Source organism: Barbatula barbatula (genome assembly GCF_947034865.1).
Source record: "Barbatula barbatula genome assembly, chromosome: 11".
In the NCBI taxonomy this organism is placed as follows: Eukaryota; Metazoa; Chordata; class Actinopteri; order Cypriniformes; family Nemacheilidae; genus Barbatula; species Barbatula barbatula.
Window position 1 is genome coordinate 20,536,171 of NC_136774.1, and position 20,031 is coordinate 20,556,201.

General features: G+C 38.7%; 1 protein-coding gene across 4 annotated transcripts in view; it reads left to right on the top strand.

Annotated features, from left to right (window-relative positions):
• The first annotated feature begins 805 nt into the window (after window positions 1-805).
• dab2ipa (DAB2 interacting protein a) overlaps window positions 806-20,031 on the top strand; it is a 73,493-nt gene continuing 54,267 nt past the window's right edge. For 2 of the 4 annotated variants that reach the window (XM_079467307.1, XM_079467308.1), the window contains exon 1: window positions 4,151-4,355. In XM_079467307.1, coding sequence (XP_079323433.1) covers window positions 4,316-4,355 — 40 coding nt within the window. In that variant the 5' untranslated portion in view covers window positions 4,151-4,315. Of the gene's footprint in view, window positions 1,022-1,349; window positions 1,472-1,855; window positions 1,983-4,150; window positions 4,356-19,356; window positions 19,637-20,031 lie in introns of those variants that run through there. The other 2 variants (XM_079467303.1, XM_079467306.1) reach the window with 2 other exon arrangements.

The following is a 20,031-nucleotide window of genomic DNA, read 5'->3' on the forward strand; positions in this document are numbered from 1 at the left end:
AAGAAGATGATAAAACTATTTTAACTGCGTGGACACATGTAACATAATAATACTTTTGTATATTTGCATACAAAAGTTTTCAGAAGACATCAATTAAATAATCTGGTTTAAATAGACAATATGTAACATTAAACACGTTTATACTGTCAAATCCTATGTTACGTCAATTAATATTCATGATCACGTCTTAACTCGTAAATTTGTTAAATTAAATTAAAAAAAATTATAAATTAATGAACATACACAACATGCACTTTACAAAATCGTAGATTAATCACACAAAATACAAAACATTTGGCAACGACGGATGGCCAAAGTACAACATCAAGTCATAAGGCTCGTTCGATTTGATGCGGCGCCGCTAGGCGGATGACATCAAAGTACCGCGAGATCGGTTCGAAAAACCATAAAAAGTTTCCTTTCGAAACGCTCTCTCGCGGTACTTTGATGTCATCCGCCTGTCGGACCAAGCGGCGCCGCATCGAGTCGAACAAGCCTTTAAAGGCGCCGTGTCCTACGTCACGACAGTTCATTCATATTCATGAGTACCTGTATGTTTACTTGTGATAACCCTTTTGCAAATTAAAGTTTGTTACTATTGTTTCAATGTATCTATTGTGTCCTTGTTCTCCAGGTTTCAATGTGAAATACTCAAAATAAAATAGGCTAACTGGTTATTTTTTCTGTCGAATCTCGTTTTGTAAGAGAGAGTGTTTGTCGACGGAGATTTGTTGTAGTTTAATCCCTTAATTTGATTATGGAATTAAAGGGCGTACGTTTCTGCCCCGTTTACATGCAGCGACCCGACCAGACCAGACCGCACGAGCGCAGGTAAACGGGTCACCGTCATGAACCCATTGTCTTTTATTCGTCTTCATTCACAAAAGTAATTCGGATGCCGTATAGGATGGGTCTATCCGCCGTGGAACTGACAATGAGATCTGAAAAGTGAAAGCTGTGTACAGACCTATGGCACCGTCCATGACCCGCTGCCAGCACCAGGGCTGGATGAGGGTCACCGGTGAGTAAACTTTTGTTTAGGCCAGTAGAACTTCTTCATTTATATTATCTTCATTATAAAATGTTTGTGCTGTGTTTACTCCTTTGTTTTTTGGCAGCTGCGAATACTTTTTAAATCACTTTAATATAGTACAGAATGCGCATTGTTGCAAAGACAGAAAAAAAACGATTAACAGGATTTTGTTTACAGGTTAATGTTTTAGCTGCCTTGGCTTAAACTCTTTGTTTATTATTATTATTATGATACATGTATGTCAACCTACTCATTTATCTTCCTTTCCTCATTTACCATAGTGTTAATGCAACCAAGGCATTTACTTTATTCCCAGAAATGAAGGGCTCCTCGGTTCATTGGATGTCTTGTGGACAGCCGCTTTCACAGCCTTTTGGATGGAAAGTCAAGTTTTGCTTTGTTGCTGAATGTCAATTAGTTCTTCTTGACAAGACGGAGGTATCTAAACTTTTTTCTTTTTAGATTTTGTTGTTTGGATGTATTTAGAATATGTGCGTAAGGGGCCGGGAGCAATTGTTGAATAATACTGAGATAGAGATAGTATAACAGAAAACCCCTAATGTGATTAGTTGACATCAGACAACACATACAGTAGGCCTACTGATCTTGCTGAGGCTTTTCAAATAAACAGTCTGGAATCTTCCAATATAGCCTCATATTTGTTGTACTGTACACGTTGAACGCCAGGGGGCAGCACACATCAACAAGTTCACAGTAACAGGTCAGAGCTGAGAGGATGATTGTTTCCTCCAACATGTTTGAAGTCTTGTAGGCCTTTGGCCATCAACAGCTTAACTCTGTGCATTCTACAACTGTCCTCAGATCAGTCCACAGCTGTTTGGAGAGCATGGAGCTGAATCATGCACCATGTGGATCCTACGCCGTAGCACCAGCATCCCACAGGAAGTTCAGCTCCGTAAGGACCAGAGCACCCAAACTGCAGACTGCAGTGAGTCTGGTGCACAAACACTTCTACACATCTTTACAGATACGGAAGTTGAATGAGAATTTAAACTTTGAGAATAGTCCATGAAAGTAATATTCAGTATCTTGCTGTCACACTGGAATCTGCATACTGACTTAATTCGAGACTTTGTTTATCAGAGATTTTGACAAATAAATGCGTAAAGAAACAGCTGCTCTTGTTATGGTGCAATGAAGTGTAATGTGATGCACGAAGACAGATCAGTAAAGTGACGGCGATGGGAGACGCTGTAGACTGCTTTTCTTTTGTCCAGCTCTCTAAGACGCAGTCATTTGAAGTGGGAGGCATAATTATGATGGTGTTACAGGACAGCTATTGTTTGGATTAGCCTAATAGGAGCTCTGGTGCACAGTGCTTTTGAATTTGGAGACGACCTGCATTATGCAGACATGTCTGCTTTGTGAAAGAGATGAAACAAACTCTCGGTCTAAATAGGTCATCACTGTTAATTAGATACTTGCCGATGTGTAAACGGGTTTGTTAAAAGTTACTTATCGTGGCGTCCGACTGTCTGTCTGTCTGCTACAGTTCTTAACGCTAAGAAAAAGCTCTCTTGCAGTACATCTCACTTACTTTCGTTTAGATATAAATGACATTATTGTAGTTTAAGGCATTTATTTAAAAGCTGGAAATATCATGACATTTTCATTGGTCAAAACATGTTCAAGCCCTGTTTACCTTCGACTGCATGACTGCTGCTGACTCTGTAAATATTTCTGTGTGTTTACTCTAGACCCCCGCAGACCCTCCTTGCGCATTCATCTAATCTGTGTCACATGCACTTCTAAAAAGTTTGAAATGGGTTATATCAGTTTTTAAACAGTCTTGTGTAGTCTGAATCAAGGCATTTGTTGGTTATTACAGTATGTCCCTATTCGCCCCTGCTGGTTATTCATACGCCTCTTTCTCCATTGACAGCAATGTCAATGTTGTGACAGTATTTTTTTCTGCAGCTCCGGAATGATTTTATTATGTTTACAGCTTTTGTTTGTGGCCACGATAGTCGATTTCACATGACAATACCCAGGTGGTCTTGCACTAACTGAGAATCTGCTTTTAAGATGAATGGAAATGCTCAGGGAAGCAAAAATATATATTTAATTCGATTTTTTACTAATCTGATCCAAAGCATATCCATATGTGACTTATAACGCAATTAAAATTGGATTTTAATAAATGAGTTTCAGTCTGAGCGGTGGGTTCATATTTCCGATTGTCTTTTCTTCCTTTGGGATGCAGCAATACACAAAGTGCAGTAGAGTTTACAGCTGTGTCTCACTCATTACTTTACATTATCATGTGGCTCTCACGATGTATTGAATGTTGAGTGGGTGGTTTCGGGCAGAGCATATGCATAAATGTGAAAATAGTACAGTAATGTACAGTGAATTGACCAGTAATCTCTCTAAGGCGTATGCTGTAGGATGTGCCTCATGAGTTGTGAATCAAATGACATCACAATCTGTCTAACAACACTTTTTTACAGCCGCTACTTTATCTTTTGATGTTATTCTGGCTGTGTTCAAACTTTTGAAGTAGTTTCGTCTGAAAACGTTCGGAAAAAGAGATAATAATGAAATCCCTGAAATATTTCTACGTAAAGCAACACGATAACACTTTTCATTAAAAATAACAGAAATATATTAACAGAGAAAGATATTTGAAAGAAAGCAACCAAACAATTCTTGGCCGCCATTGAATTTCACATTAGGAAAAACCGCATAATAAAACTCTAGGTAGGAAGGAAAGCAAACTTTATTGTATTTTCTCCCACTATGGTAGTCAGTTAGAACTGTTTGGTCAGAAGCAAATATCTTTTCATGTGTTAATATATACAGATTTGGACCAACTTTGCAGCATTTTCATTTTTGTGTGAACGGTTCCTTTAATCGTGATTTTGTTATAAAACCCAAACTGAAAAAATGTCACATTATGTAGTAAATAAAAGGGATATGAAAGAGGTACAGCCTAACAGAAATGATCTATACGATATATCTAGAGAACGAGGGGGAGACAGAGTGAGAAGCAAGTGATAAGTCTAAAAAAACACCCTGCTGTATCTTTAAGAGCTCAGGCGCTCATGTGGGAGTGAGTGGGGCCCAGAGAAGTGGCTCAGATCCGCTCCGGCTGCCAGATGCCGAGCTCCAGCGAGAACAGTGCGCAGGCAGGCTGCACGGGGGACAGCGTTCCTCTGGCGAACGGGTGACGCGGCGTGGTGAACACCCTCCCCGTGAACTGTTGCTGTCTTCACTCCTCTGTCACTGCGAACATGTGTGATTTCAGCTCTATTTGAAGTTATGGACTTGGACAACAAACTAGTGCTGGGCGGCCACCATGGTAAGAAGAGAACTTGGAATCACTTTTAAGAAAGCATATAAAGTGTTGCGAGGCAGACAGTGATGTAAGCTTGTGTGTTTCATTGGGGCCGTGAAAGAGATTAGCGCAGGTTGTCAGGGTTTGTCCTCATTTATAAAACACTTTTCTGTTTTTACTTCTGTGGCGATGACAGGAAAACTGGGATCTGTTCGGAATGCGAGTCATTTACGCCTGAAAATGTTTTATCTTAGAGGACCATTTAAAGAGGGTGTGTTGGTATAAACATGTGAATACTGTTACATGAACAGATGTTACCTATTTGATCTTAAAGCGACCACGAGTTGACATTTTCGTCTGACAGCGATGAAAACCGTTAGTTACACAGCTTTGCTTTTGTGCATTGGAACTATTTGAATAAGACTGTACTTTGAGTACTGAAACAAATGTTTTAACTGACAGGCTTTTTCTCGCCTTCAAAATGTTCTCACCCTCGAGTTGTTCCTAACAGTTCGTTGACTACCACAGTAGTCAAAAGTGCCTCAGAACTTTTTACTTTCCTACATTCTTCAAAATATTTTCTTTGGGTTCAACAGAACAAAAAGAATGGTAGTCGATGGTGGCCAACTAGATGAAGTCAAATTTAAATTTTTGGGTGAACTGTCCCTTTAAGTTTGCAATGAATTGCATTAAAAGCTACGTTGTCTAATACCTTATTTAAATCTTAAAAAAGTGACAGCTTTCCATTTTGTCTACGTAAGCGAGACAAACGTGCGAGAGTCCTGTGGAGTGAGATGAACTTATAGAATAGATCTGTAGCACCGACCCCAAAGCCAACTATCATGAAACTTTCAAAGCCTGTCAGACAACAGTTTTTTATCATGTCAACTTGTTATTTGATTTTTGGGAGTTGAAAGGCACTAAAAGGAATACAGGAGTAAAAAGAAATATAAATTTGATACCACCAGATAAATGTGGACACTCCATGTAGGTTATCCGTCATGTTATCTTTGTAACTTTCATCCATTGAAACTTTTGCTTGACTTTTTTGAACACTGTTTTAACTTTAAAAGACTACATTTTAATTGACTAAAGGCTGCTCTTACTAAAACTGATCTGTGTGGGTTCCCTGTACGGTTCATATTATGTTGGTAATGACACGGAAATGCTTTGATGCCGTGTTCTTTCAAATTTCACAAAGAATCAAACAGAATCGGTTACTCGTTCAGATCTTCTTCAGCATATCCCATGTGAAAGTCGTCTTCCATCTCGGCACGCGCATAAAATGTTTGGATTCAATGAATGAATAATTGAATAGATTCTTTTGCACGGAGAGCTGAAGATGTATATTACTGATAGATATCCGTATACACAGCTCATGTTTCCTCTGACTTCCTTTTAGGTCTGTATTGAAAAAACAGCTGTTTTGCAGAATAATAAAAAAGCAATTTGTAACGTCTGATGATTTTTGTGTGTTTCTTTACTTTGGTTAGGAATATGCGGTTCAGTGTCTTTTAACAAGTGCGCGAAGCAATTCTGCTTGCAACATGCCAAGGATTATTTGTCCCAGACATGGTTCTCGTAGTGACATCTCAGTGAGGAACGTAGTCCTTGATTCATTTCAAGATGGATGTAATCTCCTGTAGTCGGATATAAGGATGAACATTCATAATTTCCTCCATCATGTTCCTGATGCTCCATCTTTTATGGCTGTTTGGTTTGGTTGGCGCGGTAACAGATGACTGTAACATTGTCAGAGAGGACAATCGTCTGCTTTTGTTCGTGAAATGCGGTTGGCAACATTCTGGTTTAGCCCTTTAGCCACTATAGTTCAGAATAGTTTGCTGGCATGAGGACTGGCTGTTTTCCTGATACAAAATGTGAGTGACGTACTCAATAAGAGTAAAGATTTACAAACAAGCTGTTTCATTGCAGGACACATGAAAACCTTGATTTTGATCAATTTTGTTTCTTTTCCCAAATACGTTTTCAAATATTACTGTTGTTCTGCTTAGAAGTGAATATGAACTAGTTTATGAACTACTTCTTTAAAAGATTCTGTTATTTTCATGTGTTTCTTCAGTTTTCATTTTCTGCAAATAAATGCAAATAGACACAATGTTTTTATTCGAAATTTGGTAGAAATATTGTTAGTAGTTCACAGAATGAAACAAAAATGATCATTTACCTAAACACACACCTACAAAGAGTGAATTCATTTAAATGAATCATGGTTGCGAATCATACAGTAAAAATCAATATCCAGTCTTTCTTCATCTGATATTAACTGTACGCATTAATTCCAGCTAGTAATGCCTTGGGTAGGCTGAATGTTCATTTGTCGCAAACAGGCTTTTTATCACTGATGGGAAATCTGTGTTTAGTTTTAATTGAGGGTAGTCAACTGGAGTCTTTCTTCTGCCTGTAGACTAGAAAAAGGCTCTGTCCTAATTGCATAGTATTATAAGAATGAATTAGAGGTTTATTGGAAGGGAAGATAAAACAACAAAGCACTCCAAAGCCAGGGCTATATTTTAGAAATATAATAGAATCTATAATAGTAAAAATCACTTAAAGATACACTGAAGCAGTTTTAATTTCTAGCTTTCAAATAAGATTATGGACATTAGTTTTATTTAACCAAAATAACTAAATAAGCGGTTTAATCCCCTCAGTGTTTATAGTGGTAACAGCTCTAGTTTACGCCTTGATCTCGATGTAACGCTGAAGCTTCATGTGACACACACACAGTTGACCTTTACCAAATTCTGAATGGCTGTCATTAAAGCAAAGGACATTTTCAAAAGGGCAGTTGTAAAAATGCTTCAGAATGGGGAATGGGTGGGCAGAACAGCTTTTCAATTCGAGATGTACATAATAAGGTCATTGTGAAGTGAACTGTTCTTGACGGTTTTGTCTTTTTAAATTTCATTTTAAATCACAGACCTGTAAAACTTCACCGTTGGAGCTTCGACCAGCTAGTGTTGGTTTTACAGCATGATGGTTTGACTGGGAGACCATTATACCCATAGCAAAACGTAGGATGTGCTGCCGTTCTACTGATATGGTTTTTATGGTGAATTCTTTTTTTGTGCAGTACAGACATTTTACATGAACATCAACATCAAACACCCGCACCCCATGCTGGACAACCAACATATACTGGTAACCAGTAATGCTCTGATCTTACCAGCTCTATTTCATAAATGGTAATGAGTGTCTTTGATTGTTTTAGATGTGAAGGGTCTTTGACGTGCACAAATCACAAATCCATGTAGGCGTGTTGCTTGATGTCAGAATTTCTTCTGAATATGAAAATGGCCCAGATGGTTCAAGCGTCCATCGGATTTTCTGACCCTTATGTTTCACAGAAGTGCCTTTGTGTCGGTAACAGCAGCTGTCCATCTCCAGCTCTCTATCATTTAGTTGTTTTGGAGAACTTCAGCAGGATGTTTAGGCTAGAACTGCATGTCATGATACTCGCCTGTTTGTTTAGCACATGATGTGTTCACAGACGCTGTTGGAGAACAGAAAACTGTTATGCTACAGTCATCGTACCGAATTGATGGCCGTTTAGACCAAGGACTATAGTGATAGTTATAAGGTTCATTAGAATTGCTATGAATGATAAAACGTTGACAGCCAATCAAACTCCATTGGAATTAAAGGGCACATGCTGTTAAAATATGAATTGCAGCGCACTAGCTTAGAATAAACATAACATTGTGTAGACAAGACGCTAATATAGCTTTCATTATAGTTATATTTATAGTTTTCGTCCTTGGTGTGTATGGACCTTTAGTAGTTAACTGTGGTAAGCAATATGTTTTTATGCTTTTAGTACAACATTTTTAAATAACATATTGTAAATATACTATAAAATTATCTAAACATCCCTAATGCAAGATTTATTATATAATGTATTTTTTATTAAAATTATATTTGTATATATTTTTTCTTTATTATAATAATTATATCACAATTTTATTTAGGCGTAAACGTATTATATTTTATTATGATAATATGACTTTCTTTTTTCTTCTTACCCCATAGTACATTTTTGTATTTATTTATAATAAATAAATATATTTTTGTATTTTTTAAGTCAAGTCAGCTTTATTTATATAGCGCTTTTTTTTAATTTTCATTGTTAGAAAGCAGCTGTACAAGAAAACATTGACTATAAGCAAAACATATAAGGTTATGCAAGTCAGAACACAGGTCAAATATCAGCCCTTTAAAGTCCTATATGCAGTGTTAATTAAATAAAACTATAAAATTCTAGCGGCCCCTCCGGCCAGGCAAACAATGCAAAACAGTATGCAAACGGTGGCGAGGAACCCAAAACTCCATTAGAGGAGAAAAAAACCTCAGAGGGAAACCAGGCCTAACCAGGGGATTACAGATCCCCCTCTGGCAAAACTGCTGCCTCTGCACAAGCTCGACTGTGCTGGCACAACAAGGCAAAATAAAAAATAATTAGATTTAAGATTATCAATAATAGTTTTGAGAGTCGCCACGATCTTTGTCCAGCTTTATCATCACAGCATTGGATAGGTCTGGGCATGGACTGCGTCCTGCCCGCTCTGGTAACCTTGAAACAATGAGACAAGACTGGCTGAGAGTAGACTACTGTTCTGCCCTCTTTGATGCAACAAATGCATCAGTTGTTATTGGAAGTATTCCTGGTTCCGGTTGATCTAACTAGTGCAGCCTAAACCTTCTGAATATATATATTATGTTAGTGTAGCGTATGCAAGATTAAAAAGATGCGTCTTTAGTCTAGATTTAAATTGACAGAGTGTGTCTGCCTCCCAGATAGTGCGGGGAAGACTGTTCCAAAGTTTAGGCGCTAGATAGGAAAAGGATCTGGCGCCTGCACTTGATTTTGAAATTCTAGGTATTACCAACTGACCGGACGCCTGAGAGCGTAGTGCACGTGAAGGACTGTAATACGAGAGAAGTTCACTCAAGCAGTGAGGAGCTAAACCTCGCAGGGCTTTATAGGCAATAAGATGTGCATGAACTCTTGATGTGAATTATATGTTTGGTCAGCCAGACAGCTTTCAGACGCTGATAATTTGATGTCCTTTATTGCTGCAGTGCTGTAGGAACTCTTAAGAGCTTGTTTTAGGTGGCTTGAAGTAAAGCATATACACATTGTGAGTTGAGCGTTTTATCGCGGCCCCTTCACTGAACCGCAAATTGCTGAAGCGCCGTAACTGTTGCTAGGATGTCCTGTGCCCAGACCTTTTATCACCGTGGAAACATTGTTTTGCCCATCTCCCTTTCAGCACATAAGATTGATGTGGGTTTTTACACGTTACTCTTTTTAACTCGTCATTCGAAACAGATGTTGCCGAGGCGTTTTTCACACAAATCAGCAAAAGCTATTTTAGGTGCCCGGTCTTTGGAAGTGCGTTTTATTTGGATACATGGATTTGTGGCAAGCATTAATCTTGTTATTTATTTAGTGTTTTTAAAGAAAGAAATATGCTGGGTTGACTTATGAATATCGTCTCTGATATCTGTTTCTTACATTTTGAATGAGTTCAGTTTGTAGAAACTATGTTAATCATTATTGGCGAAACACAAAAAAGTCTAAAATAAACGTATACAAGCTGTTTTGACCATAGTGTTTTGGTTTTATTTAGTAGCATAACCAAAGTTACCACAAACTGACCATGGTTGTACTATAGTAAGCATAGTTTAACCGTGATATTTGTAGTAAAACTATGGTAAATCAATCTGCCAAAATATAGTTTAACTATAATAAACCACGTTTTCTTTTCTTAAGGGATAGTACGAAACACTATATCAAAGTTTGTTTTGACACTTTTATGTCATTTAATTTGATGATGTTAGTGACTAAAATAAACAAATATAATTCATTTTTTGGCTGGTAAATAGCATTCTGCCACCCAAAGTCATTTAACAAGGACTGCATGTGTGTTTCGGTGCTACATAATGAAGAGCTGCTGTGTATTGTGCGTATAAGCTTTTTTCACATCACAGGGAGATTAAAGATCCAAAGCTCAGACGGGCCTTTCCACAACACACTCCCTAGAGCCTGCGTTCTGATTGGCTGACGTTCCTGAGGAATTCGACTCCAAAGGGATTCGTCCTCCCAAAAGATGGTGGTGCACAATGCGAGCGAGCGAGAGAGAAACTACCATAACAAGGCCCCTCGACCGCTTGTGAAGATGGAAAGAAATAACCACCGTCCCCCCCGTTCTCCTTTTTTCACTCTCCTTTCTTTCCAAAAGCCGTGTTAGAATTCTTGCGGAGGCGAGCAGCCTGCAAATGGTTGTAACAGGCGGCTGTTTGTTGCTGTCTTGTTACTCAATACGAGCCGAAACAGTACAGGGCGCATCCAAGTGCTTCAGTATTAGTGTCTTGCTCTCTCTTCCTGATTTTACTCGTCCCAGCATGATTTGACCTGCTTGAGAAATTGACCTATTTCTGAGAGATCCCTTGGGGCCAACCAAGGTGAGAGGGAGCTCCAATAAGGTTTAACTGCACGTAGTGAAACACAAAGCGTTTTGACAATCTAGAGTCAGAACTCTAAATGAAATTCAGTACAATATGAGATTAAAATGATGATTTCTGGATGGATGCTAAGGAAGGTGTGTGGTCTGTTAATGGGGCAGTGGGGTGTAGGGTAAAAACATTTGAAAATGTGTGAAATTTGGCTTCCAGTGAACTGTGTGAACGTGCCACAAGGTTTGATTCCATCTCGCAGCCACGTTCCAACACCTTAAAACACACCACAGAAAAAAAGTGTTACACAAGCCATAAATTCACATGGAAACTCTCTCCGGCCTGCAAACCACAATAGGGTGTATATTGGATGTGTCAGCAATTCAGTTTTTATGATGAAGGCTGTGCTGTTTTAGGATCTGAATGAATGAGTCCTGCCTCGCTTCTGTTTTGAATATTTATACCTCTGTCTTCACACATCTCGCTCATATATGCTCCCTGTTTGTCGGGATGTTGTTGTACTCCAAAGCGAGTTTTTCAAGCCTGTCTTTGAACTATTTAAGCTCTGCTGCTTTAGAAATAGCTGATGTAGTACCGCTATTGATCCCGTCTCCTGGCAACCTGTGACAACAGCCGAGCAAAAGACAGCGCTCTGAAATCACAGACTTTTCTTGTGCACAGTTAAATATAGGCCTTCGCTGGCCCTGAGCATTCTGGGAGATGCTTGTGTGCGTCTTGCAGAACATGCTGCTGATCGTGTCGTGTAATGTTGGTAACAGAAAACCATTGGTCCCACATTGACTTGCATTGGTTTTGTGTCCATACAATAGAAGACAGATGTTTTTGGTTACCAACATATTTTTTCAAAAATCACACAGCTTTAAAATGACAGGTTAACTTTTCCTTTATACAGGATGTCTTTTTGCATTTACTTTTAACATGAACCAACATGAATAAATGGTGTGAAATTATTGTTCATTGTAAGTTCTTGCTTGCTTAAAACAAACTAATGTGAACCAATACAGCCTTATTAAATCAGACATTATCATGGAGCCTGCTGTTCTTTTACTGTGCAAGCAATGCTATTTCCTTCAAGGAAAGGAAATCTTGTTTTTGGGATGCAACGTTGTATCTCAAATCGTAACTTGCCAATCGCGTAAAATGCCAGCTTTTCGTATTTGCAGATGTTTAATGCGGACCCTGGCACGGCAACAGAGCTGTTGGAATAAGCAGGCGTTGTTTGCATTTTTATTCATGGCTCTTTGATGCCATGGAGTCCATTGTGCTAGACATTCATTAACATACCAAAGCAAAAAAGCCAAAGAGCGATTCATTCACTGAGCGGCGAGCTCGAGGTCTGCTTCTGGTTTTGATTCTGCCACTGAGCGCAGATATTGTAAATATTTTGACGGTTACTTATTCTCAAAACCTTGGTCAGAAAAATGCAGGAGTTATAAATAGAAAAGGTTTCTGTCACGGCCCATTTTATAGATTGCAATTTAAGAAGCCATGTTCACCATAACCTGCCGCGCTCACCCCGGGGAGAAGACCCCACGATCGGACCACTTATGCCCTGCTTTGATGTCTTTCCTGTTTGAAGTAACCTTACGCCTGATCTGAATGTAATAACATTATTTGAGCGTGTGTGCGTACCCTCTGGCGTGATGATGGGCCGTGTGGTTTTAGATTAGACCGAAGGACAGCAGATATCGTGCCAGAAAGCGTTGAGATTCCTGAGGTGTATACTCAGCCCAAGACAGTATTACATTTAGTACACTATACTTCAATCTGGGTTATATGAGAGTCCAAGTGCACAGCTAACAGTTGTGTCTATGTGTACTGTCTGTATATATGCAGTATGTGTGTGTGTATACGATATCTGACACATACGTATACATGCATATACAGTATGTACAGGACACACATACACACATTGAATTATTGAGTCATTAAATGTCCTGACATCCCTAATTTAATTTTTTATATTATTATTATTTTTGCCTTATATATTATCTGTTGCCGGATGCATGAATATAAATGTAATACACTTGAAATCTGTGGGTGGTCTGCTTATGTTTTGTTAAATTTTTTATACAAAATAACCTTGCAACAACCATGTCGGTTTAAAAATCTTGATTTGTGGTACAAAAAAAAGAGGGAACATCTGTCTTGTTTTTGATTAAGAGCACTTGAACATGTAACTCTCTGATTATTTTGATGAGGAATTTGGAATCAAACTGGGTTAATGCTGAAACGTGTTTTCGAGATCCCACCATGTTCAAGGGCTTGTTGCTGGAACTAAACCCAAATGGGAATTACAAAGGCAAACAAACCGCAACATGTAGGTGCTCTTTTCCTCAAAAGCCATTTGTTTAGTTCTGCTGTTCTTCGCTCTATAATTAAGATAATTGCTTAAAAGGAATCATCTTGACGAAAGCAATCGTGGCCGTGGTTGTGTTTAACATGGGATTAGATTTAGCCCTAATGCATTTTAGAGTCCAGTGCCAGATATAATTTTATCAGTTTTATGTACTTGTGCATTGGAAACAAACCCTTCTTAAATTCTTAAAGTAACAGTACGCCTTCTTTTAACAGCCTTTCAAATGAAACGTTTTTAATGCCCCGCAAGGGCTGCCGCTGTTTAAAGTGTTTTTATTCCCAGGAATAGTATAATTCCTCTGGAGCTAAATGAACCGCAGATATTCCGCTGTGGTCCACGTAAATGCTGAGAACGAGACGTGTGAAACACGAGAGACTCTTTCTGTTCTCAATGTTCTGGTGACAGTTCAGTCTGCTGGTGTTAGGCACGAGATTCATAATGTTGCGGCAGGAAATGCGGCGTGACTGACTGGGATTTAGGAGCGTGTTTTTAGTGGTGTCTGGTGCCGGAGGGCCTCTCGGTGTCCAGGGGACATCCAGATGTTCAAATAGGCGAGAGCATCCGTAAAACAAGGCCCCATGTAGCTCAGGAATTGATGTCTCAGACATTACGCGCATGTTTGTCAACATGGTTTTGTAAGGTCTGGATATGCTTAGAATGTCATCTGTTTAAATTGTTTTTAAAAGGTTTCCAATACTACAGTATTTTTCATATTTATTTGGTGGCGTCGCCGATAAAGATGTAGTTTACAGATCTCTAGATCTTAACATTTTTGTACCATTAATTACTTTCTCGTCATTTTTTTATTTTGAAGGGTTCCTTGCATGCCTCCATAAAACACCCCTCTATAAAATGTTGCACAAATATGCATTTTACTGCACAAGAGAGACAATGCCCTGTTTGTTTTAAGTGGTGCACCAGTATCTCTGTATGTGTGTTATGCTGCTTGCTCTTACTGTGGCCTCTTGGTTTTGTGTGGTTGCCATATTATCATGGCTGTGGTATAATCTCGCTTTTTTACAGTTTGAACAACAAAATGAAAATAAGTTGTCCTCACACAGCCCAAACATGACTAATGCAGTATTTTCACACGTTAAGTGGAAAGAACTGGGTATAATTGCTGCTTCTTCTTTGGGAAACATCTCTTTCCAATCTTGCCCTTATTCCGTCATTGCACAATCATTTGGAGTCGTTCTCGAGTCTCGTTCAGGGCCATAAACGCTCCGGTTCATGGTGTCCGGAACACTGTTTCTCTGGCATACTTCGGTGCGGCTAATGTGTTAATTCACATTGTCACAGAAAGAATGGTATTATGTGTGTTCATCATTTTGGCGGTTGTGTCTTGCTCTCCATGTATGTTCCAGAACGTTAAGTGACGACTTGTGTTAAATATTCTGCATACATCATAGGTTTTAGTTCTCTGTGAAATCATACAAGGATGGTTTTGATGCGATGTGGGTTTCAGTGGACCCTGCACGCTCAGGATTACTGGCACACAGACTCTAAAGGTAGGCTTTTTAAGCGGTCAATACATGGCATAGTCACTGCATGTTGAATGGTGCATTAAAGATCCACTTATTTGTTTATGTTTTGCCGGCTCTTTAAAGTCCAAGTGGTCTCGGGTTTATGTGGAACGAACCTGGATGGAATGAAACTTGCAGAGGTTTTCCCACATTTTCCTCTCATTTTGGAGGAATTTTAGTCATTTGATCCCAAAATGTGGTGGACCCTGCTCTTTAAAAAAAAAAAACCATGGATAGGCTTTGTTACTCTATTCCTTATCTCATGTAAGGTTACTTAATGTTATATTTGTCTTTACTACAGGAAAAAAATAAAAAATAAACTCATCAAAACTATGGAGGTAGACAACTGTGGGAATTATGTTGTGACATGAAATCCTTTTAATTTATTTTAGATGCTTTTCATTTTGGCATCTTAATAGAAAGCCACCCTTTACCTGAATTTAGCAAAATCGTTTTCTTGGCATTTTATCATTTAGCTTATTGTGGTCTCACCCTGGGGAGCATTTTAAACAGTATTGAAAGAGTTCCAATTCATTCAGGGCTTATTGTCTGCTTTTATTCATTGTTTGGTCAAAATCCTTTTCAAAAAAGAGTTTCTAATAAGATATTTTGTAATGAAAGAAATGAATTTGACAAGCATTTCCAAATGTTTTATGCTGTACATGACAAGTGTCATTTCTAAAAACCTTAAAAAAATGTTTTACCAACCGTACCATTTTGCTCCAGAAGGGGGCGCTACATGTAAACATTTTCCCTGTAAATGTCCACTTCATGACAGATGCCCAGGGCAGAGAGTTGAAGTCATTGGCAGATTTTATTCACCTGCTTGCTGGACATTTAGATCCCTGGTATTAACAGCTGCGTATACTTTCTGTGTTTTCGTGTGAAAGGCTGACGTTTTACGTTTACATGCATGACTTGCGCTTCTTTAAAGGCTTGGAGAGTAATATTTCAGTGTGTAGACCCCTCACCTGAATCACCAAATCTGCTCAGAAACACAGATGAACTAAACGTCTATCTAAGTTAAAGCAGGGTTGCCATGTCTGCCTAATACAAGTACGTTTAGGGAAAGATGCTTATGAATGTGGATGGTTGGAGAACGCAATCATACATATTTTGGGCCCCATACCATAATACATTTTGGTTGACCACTAGTTGGTCAGATATCTCCACCACTCTCTATATAACATCAAAAACAGAACCATATGGAATCTGCATGAACTCAATGTAAAGCTCCATGTTCTGTCAAACACAAGTTTATATCGCATATTGTAGTTATATTGTATTTCCCGCCTCTCTTTGATGTTTTTGCCTTTCCAGACCCTCCCTACAGCATCTTTAAAGCAGGCTGCTTGTTTTTCTAGTAAGATCTGCCAACATAAGATTGAATATTGACTGATGCAAAACTGTAGACAGTAAACGCAACAGGTTTTTAATGTTTGTCTGGTACATTCTCACCTCTCATTGATCTTTCGAGTATCTTTGATAATGCATTCATCAGAGCACATAATAATAATAATAAAACATTTGTCCAGACAATCTTTCTTTTTTTATGTTTCTAGGAAAGTACGCAGCGTCAGAGGCATCTATCATTCGGTCACAGAGTGACTTATTTGCCTCTTTTCAATGGTCTCTTTCAGTTGAACTCAGGGGCTCAGGTGGGGTGTGGGAACGGTATTATGGGTAAAGATATCAGACATCTTATTACCCACATTAATACAAGTGCAGATCTTATAAGAGCAGCTGAAGAGACTTTTATTCAAGCAGTCTTTCTCAATGATTAAGTTCACACTGAGGTCGAGTGTCTAAGTGTCAGGAGAGACTGAAAGTGGCCTCCTCTGGCATCTTTACTCGGTAGCCCCCCTGCAAAGACCCAGCATGCGACAGACAGGCTAGGCTCTCTTCCCCCTCACTGGAGGAATATTCTGTCATCAAGCCTCCAGCTCATCACCGCACTCCCGTCCATCAAATCCCACTGCTGTCTCGCTATCAGACGCAGAATTTGTCTGACTTGAAGTTCTTCCGTTCAATTATTCCTTATAATCTGTTCACTTTGTAGCTCTAAGTATATCTCTAAGTTTGGAGACGTGCTGACAATCGGTGACTTGGCAGAATAGTAATGAAGTTGTCAATTTGATGTTTTAGTAATTAGATGTTACGCTTCAAGTCACTTTAGTTTTAAAGAAATACTTCACGTTTTGACATTAACTCACCTTCACGTTGTTCCAATCACCTGCGCTACTGTTTAAAAGTTTAGGGTCATTTAAAGGGATAGTTCACCAAAAAGAAACTGCTTCCATCATTATTTATTCCCGCTCATGTCAATCCAAACCTGTATGAGATTTTTGCAGAGATATTTTGGAAGAATGTTGGTAACCTAACAACACGGGTCCCCATTGACTTCTATCGTATGGACATAAACCACTCAAAATATCTTCCTTTGTGTTCCACCGAAGAAAGAATCATATACATGTTTTGAATTTCATAAGGGTGAATAAATAATGACATCATGTTTATTTGTCCGTGAACTACTATTTTATGTGAAATGTTTCTCTTGCCCCAACAATGCTTTTGATCTGAAGGCTTATGCTTAAATGTCTGAAATGAGTTTTGTTGACAAAAATCGAATTCTGTTTTCATTCGTTCATTGCATTACAAAACTAAACATTTATTTGATGAAAATGTGCTTAATACTCATGACTTGGAATAAACGATGAACAAAAAGCAGACAATAAAATAGATGGGAACTCCATCAATACTGTTTTGAAAAGAATAACATGCCAAGAGATGAGATCTTAGCCAATTCTATGCACACTGAAGATGGCAAAATAGTACAGCTTTGTATATAAAGACTACAGTAGTTCTGATGAGTTGATTTTAGATGTTTTGAAGAACCTTCTTACTGATCTTGTTCGCATAAAAACAAAAAAATGTCTCACAGTATTCCCCACCACTCATGAGCTGTATATTTCATATCTTCATTATCCATTTGCTTGCTTTCCGTAAGGCTTAGAGTGAAAAATATGAACATGTAATTCGCTAAAAGCCCTGCTCTCAACTTTGAGAATAATTTGGCGTTTGAAAGATATACCAGGGCTTGTCATGATCACGGGTGGTGAGATACGGATAGAGGACCCAGGTGCAGACAGCGGGTAAGGGGTTAACGGATATTTAATAATAAATATAAAACAAAAACCCACGAGGTGGTAACAGAACAGAACAGGGGAAAATAATAACATGACGAGACAGGACTAAAACTAACTCTAAACTCTTGACATGAACTACAAATAACTAAACTAACAAGACACATGAACTCACCACACAAACCACAATGAACCAGCACAAGACAGAAGACACAAGGGCATTAAATAAGGGACCAAATCAAGAGGGGAACAGGTGTAGGGCATGAATCAATAACGAGGAAACGAGAAGATGGGAACAGAGACGAGACCGGAGAGAGTGTATGGAAGGCCATAACTGCCTCTCTCCACACAAAACATGAGACTCTGCCGAGATCCTGCCACTAAACCAAGAGAAACATGACATGATGTGGCAGAATCATGACAGGGGCTACGTCAGAAGAGAAACAATTTCAGTGTGTAATAACTTTCTGTTCCTCACACAAAGCACGGAAACCATACAGATGTTCCAAAACACTATATTACATTTAGCATGTTTCATCTTACAATGGCTCCACAAGTAAACTTAAAGGTGCTGTGTGTCATTTTTTCTGGATCTATTGTATCTATCTATATATATCTATATATATATATAGATATATATATATATATATATATATATAACTTAGTTATCTGCAAAGAAGCGTAAATGTGACGACATCTTAATCCTGTGTCAGCCACCATAGTGCTTGGAAAGGGATGGGTGGAGTGAGCTGCTAAATTTCATACACTGGAACTTTAACTATAGTAACCATAGTTTAACCATAATATTTAACAACAAATGATAATGAATCTGCCAAAAAACTAAATTATTAATTAAAAATTATTTTACTGAAATATCCCCCATAGTTTACCTATGGGTCATTTTATCAGGAGTCTGAGAAAGAAGTTTATCAGGTTGAGAATACTGTGTACAGGTCAGCAAAATAATCCAGCATGAGCGTTTTGTCTATTTCTTTTAATAAACTGGACGTAAATGTATGAAACAGGAGTGTAACCACATGTAGGCTAACTTCTACGGCATCACTTGGAAGAAAATTTTAAGCACCTTTATTTTTAAGAGTGTATGAGGATGTTGAGATTGATCCGCAGCATCCAGAATTGCACAGGGAGGTGAGATGATCTCCGACGGCTCGTAAATCTCATTATATCGCCGTCTAGTCTTGCCGTGGAGGTCACTGGGTCAAATGACTTCAAATGAGTAAACATGTAAATGTATTGGATGGTTAGCCGAGGATGGGAGACGCCGGTCTTCTACCCACAATGTTTCATAGCCATGTACAAGTCACAAACACGTTTGCTGTTGGCTTTACAACAATAATGGAAAGAATGTGTTTTCGTATGGTGTACATACTCATAGTTGTGTCACGCCCAGATCACAACAGTTATTTGTGGGGAGGACAAGCAGGATGCGCTTATCTTCTCCACCATCCTGAAACGTTCGGTCCCATGGTTTCAGGAGCAGTCCAGACTTGTAGGATCTGCCCAGGAATCATCAAAACACATCTACCTGACTGGCAGGGATTGTGTGGGAGCATTGTGTTCCTTCTGGTGCAGAGGATTCTGAATTCAGTAGTTTTGGAGAATGACATAAGAAGTTGATCGTGGACGGAGAGAGAAACCAGGACAGCATGTCAGGGGCAGTTAGGAGAGTTTTGGGGAGGAGGTGGTATTACTACAGACTGTTGGGTCCGGCCAGACACAGACAATGCTCACGAAGTCGCTCCCGCATCACTAACAAGGGTGAATTTATTTTTATTTTATTTTTATAGAGCGTGTCTGATGATTATGACACACTATTTAGAGCACTTGGTTGAATGACTGTAGTTTATAAGGAGAATGGAGTCTCCTGTATTTGATGGTACATGTCCAGGTTTCAAATGTTCTTCGTCTGGCGTGTGTGCTTCAGGTCTTTGTTAGTATGATGATGCTCATTGACATGATGTTACATCCATATTGGGTTGACTGAATGTTGTGACCTATTATAGAAATGTCCTTAGATATAAACACAAATAAACTATGGATAGACTTTGTGTTTGAGATTTGTTCACGGTAACAATACAGTTTTGTTAAATTTGCTGTGTTGTATAGTATTGTTAAGGCTAATTCTCAACCCTTTTGCTGTATTGCGATTTTGG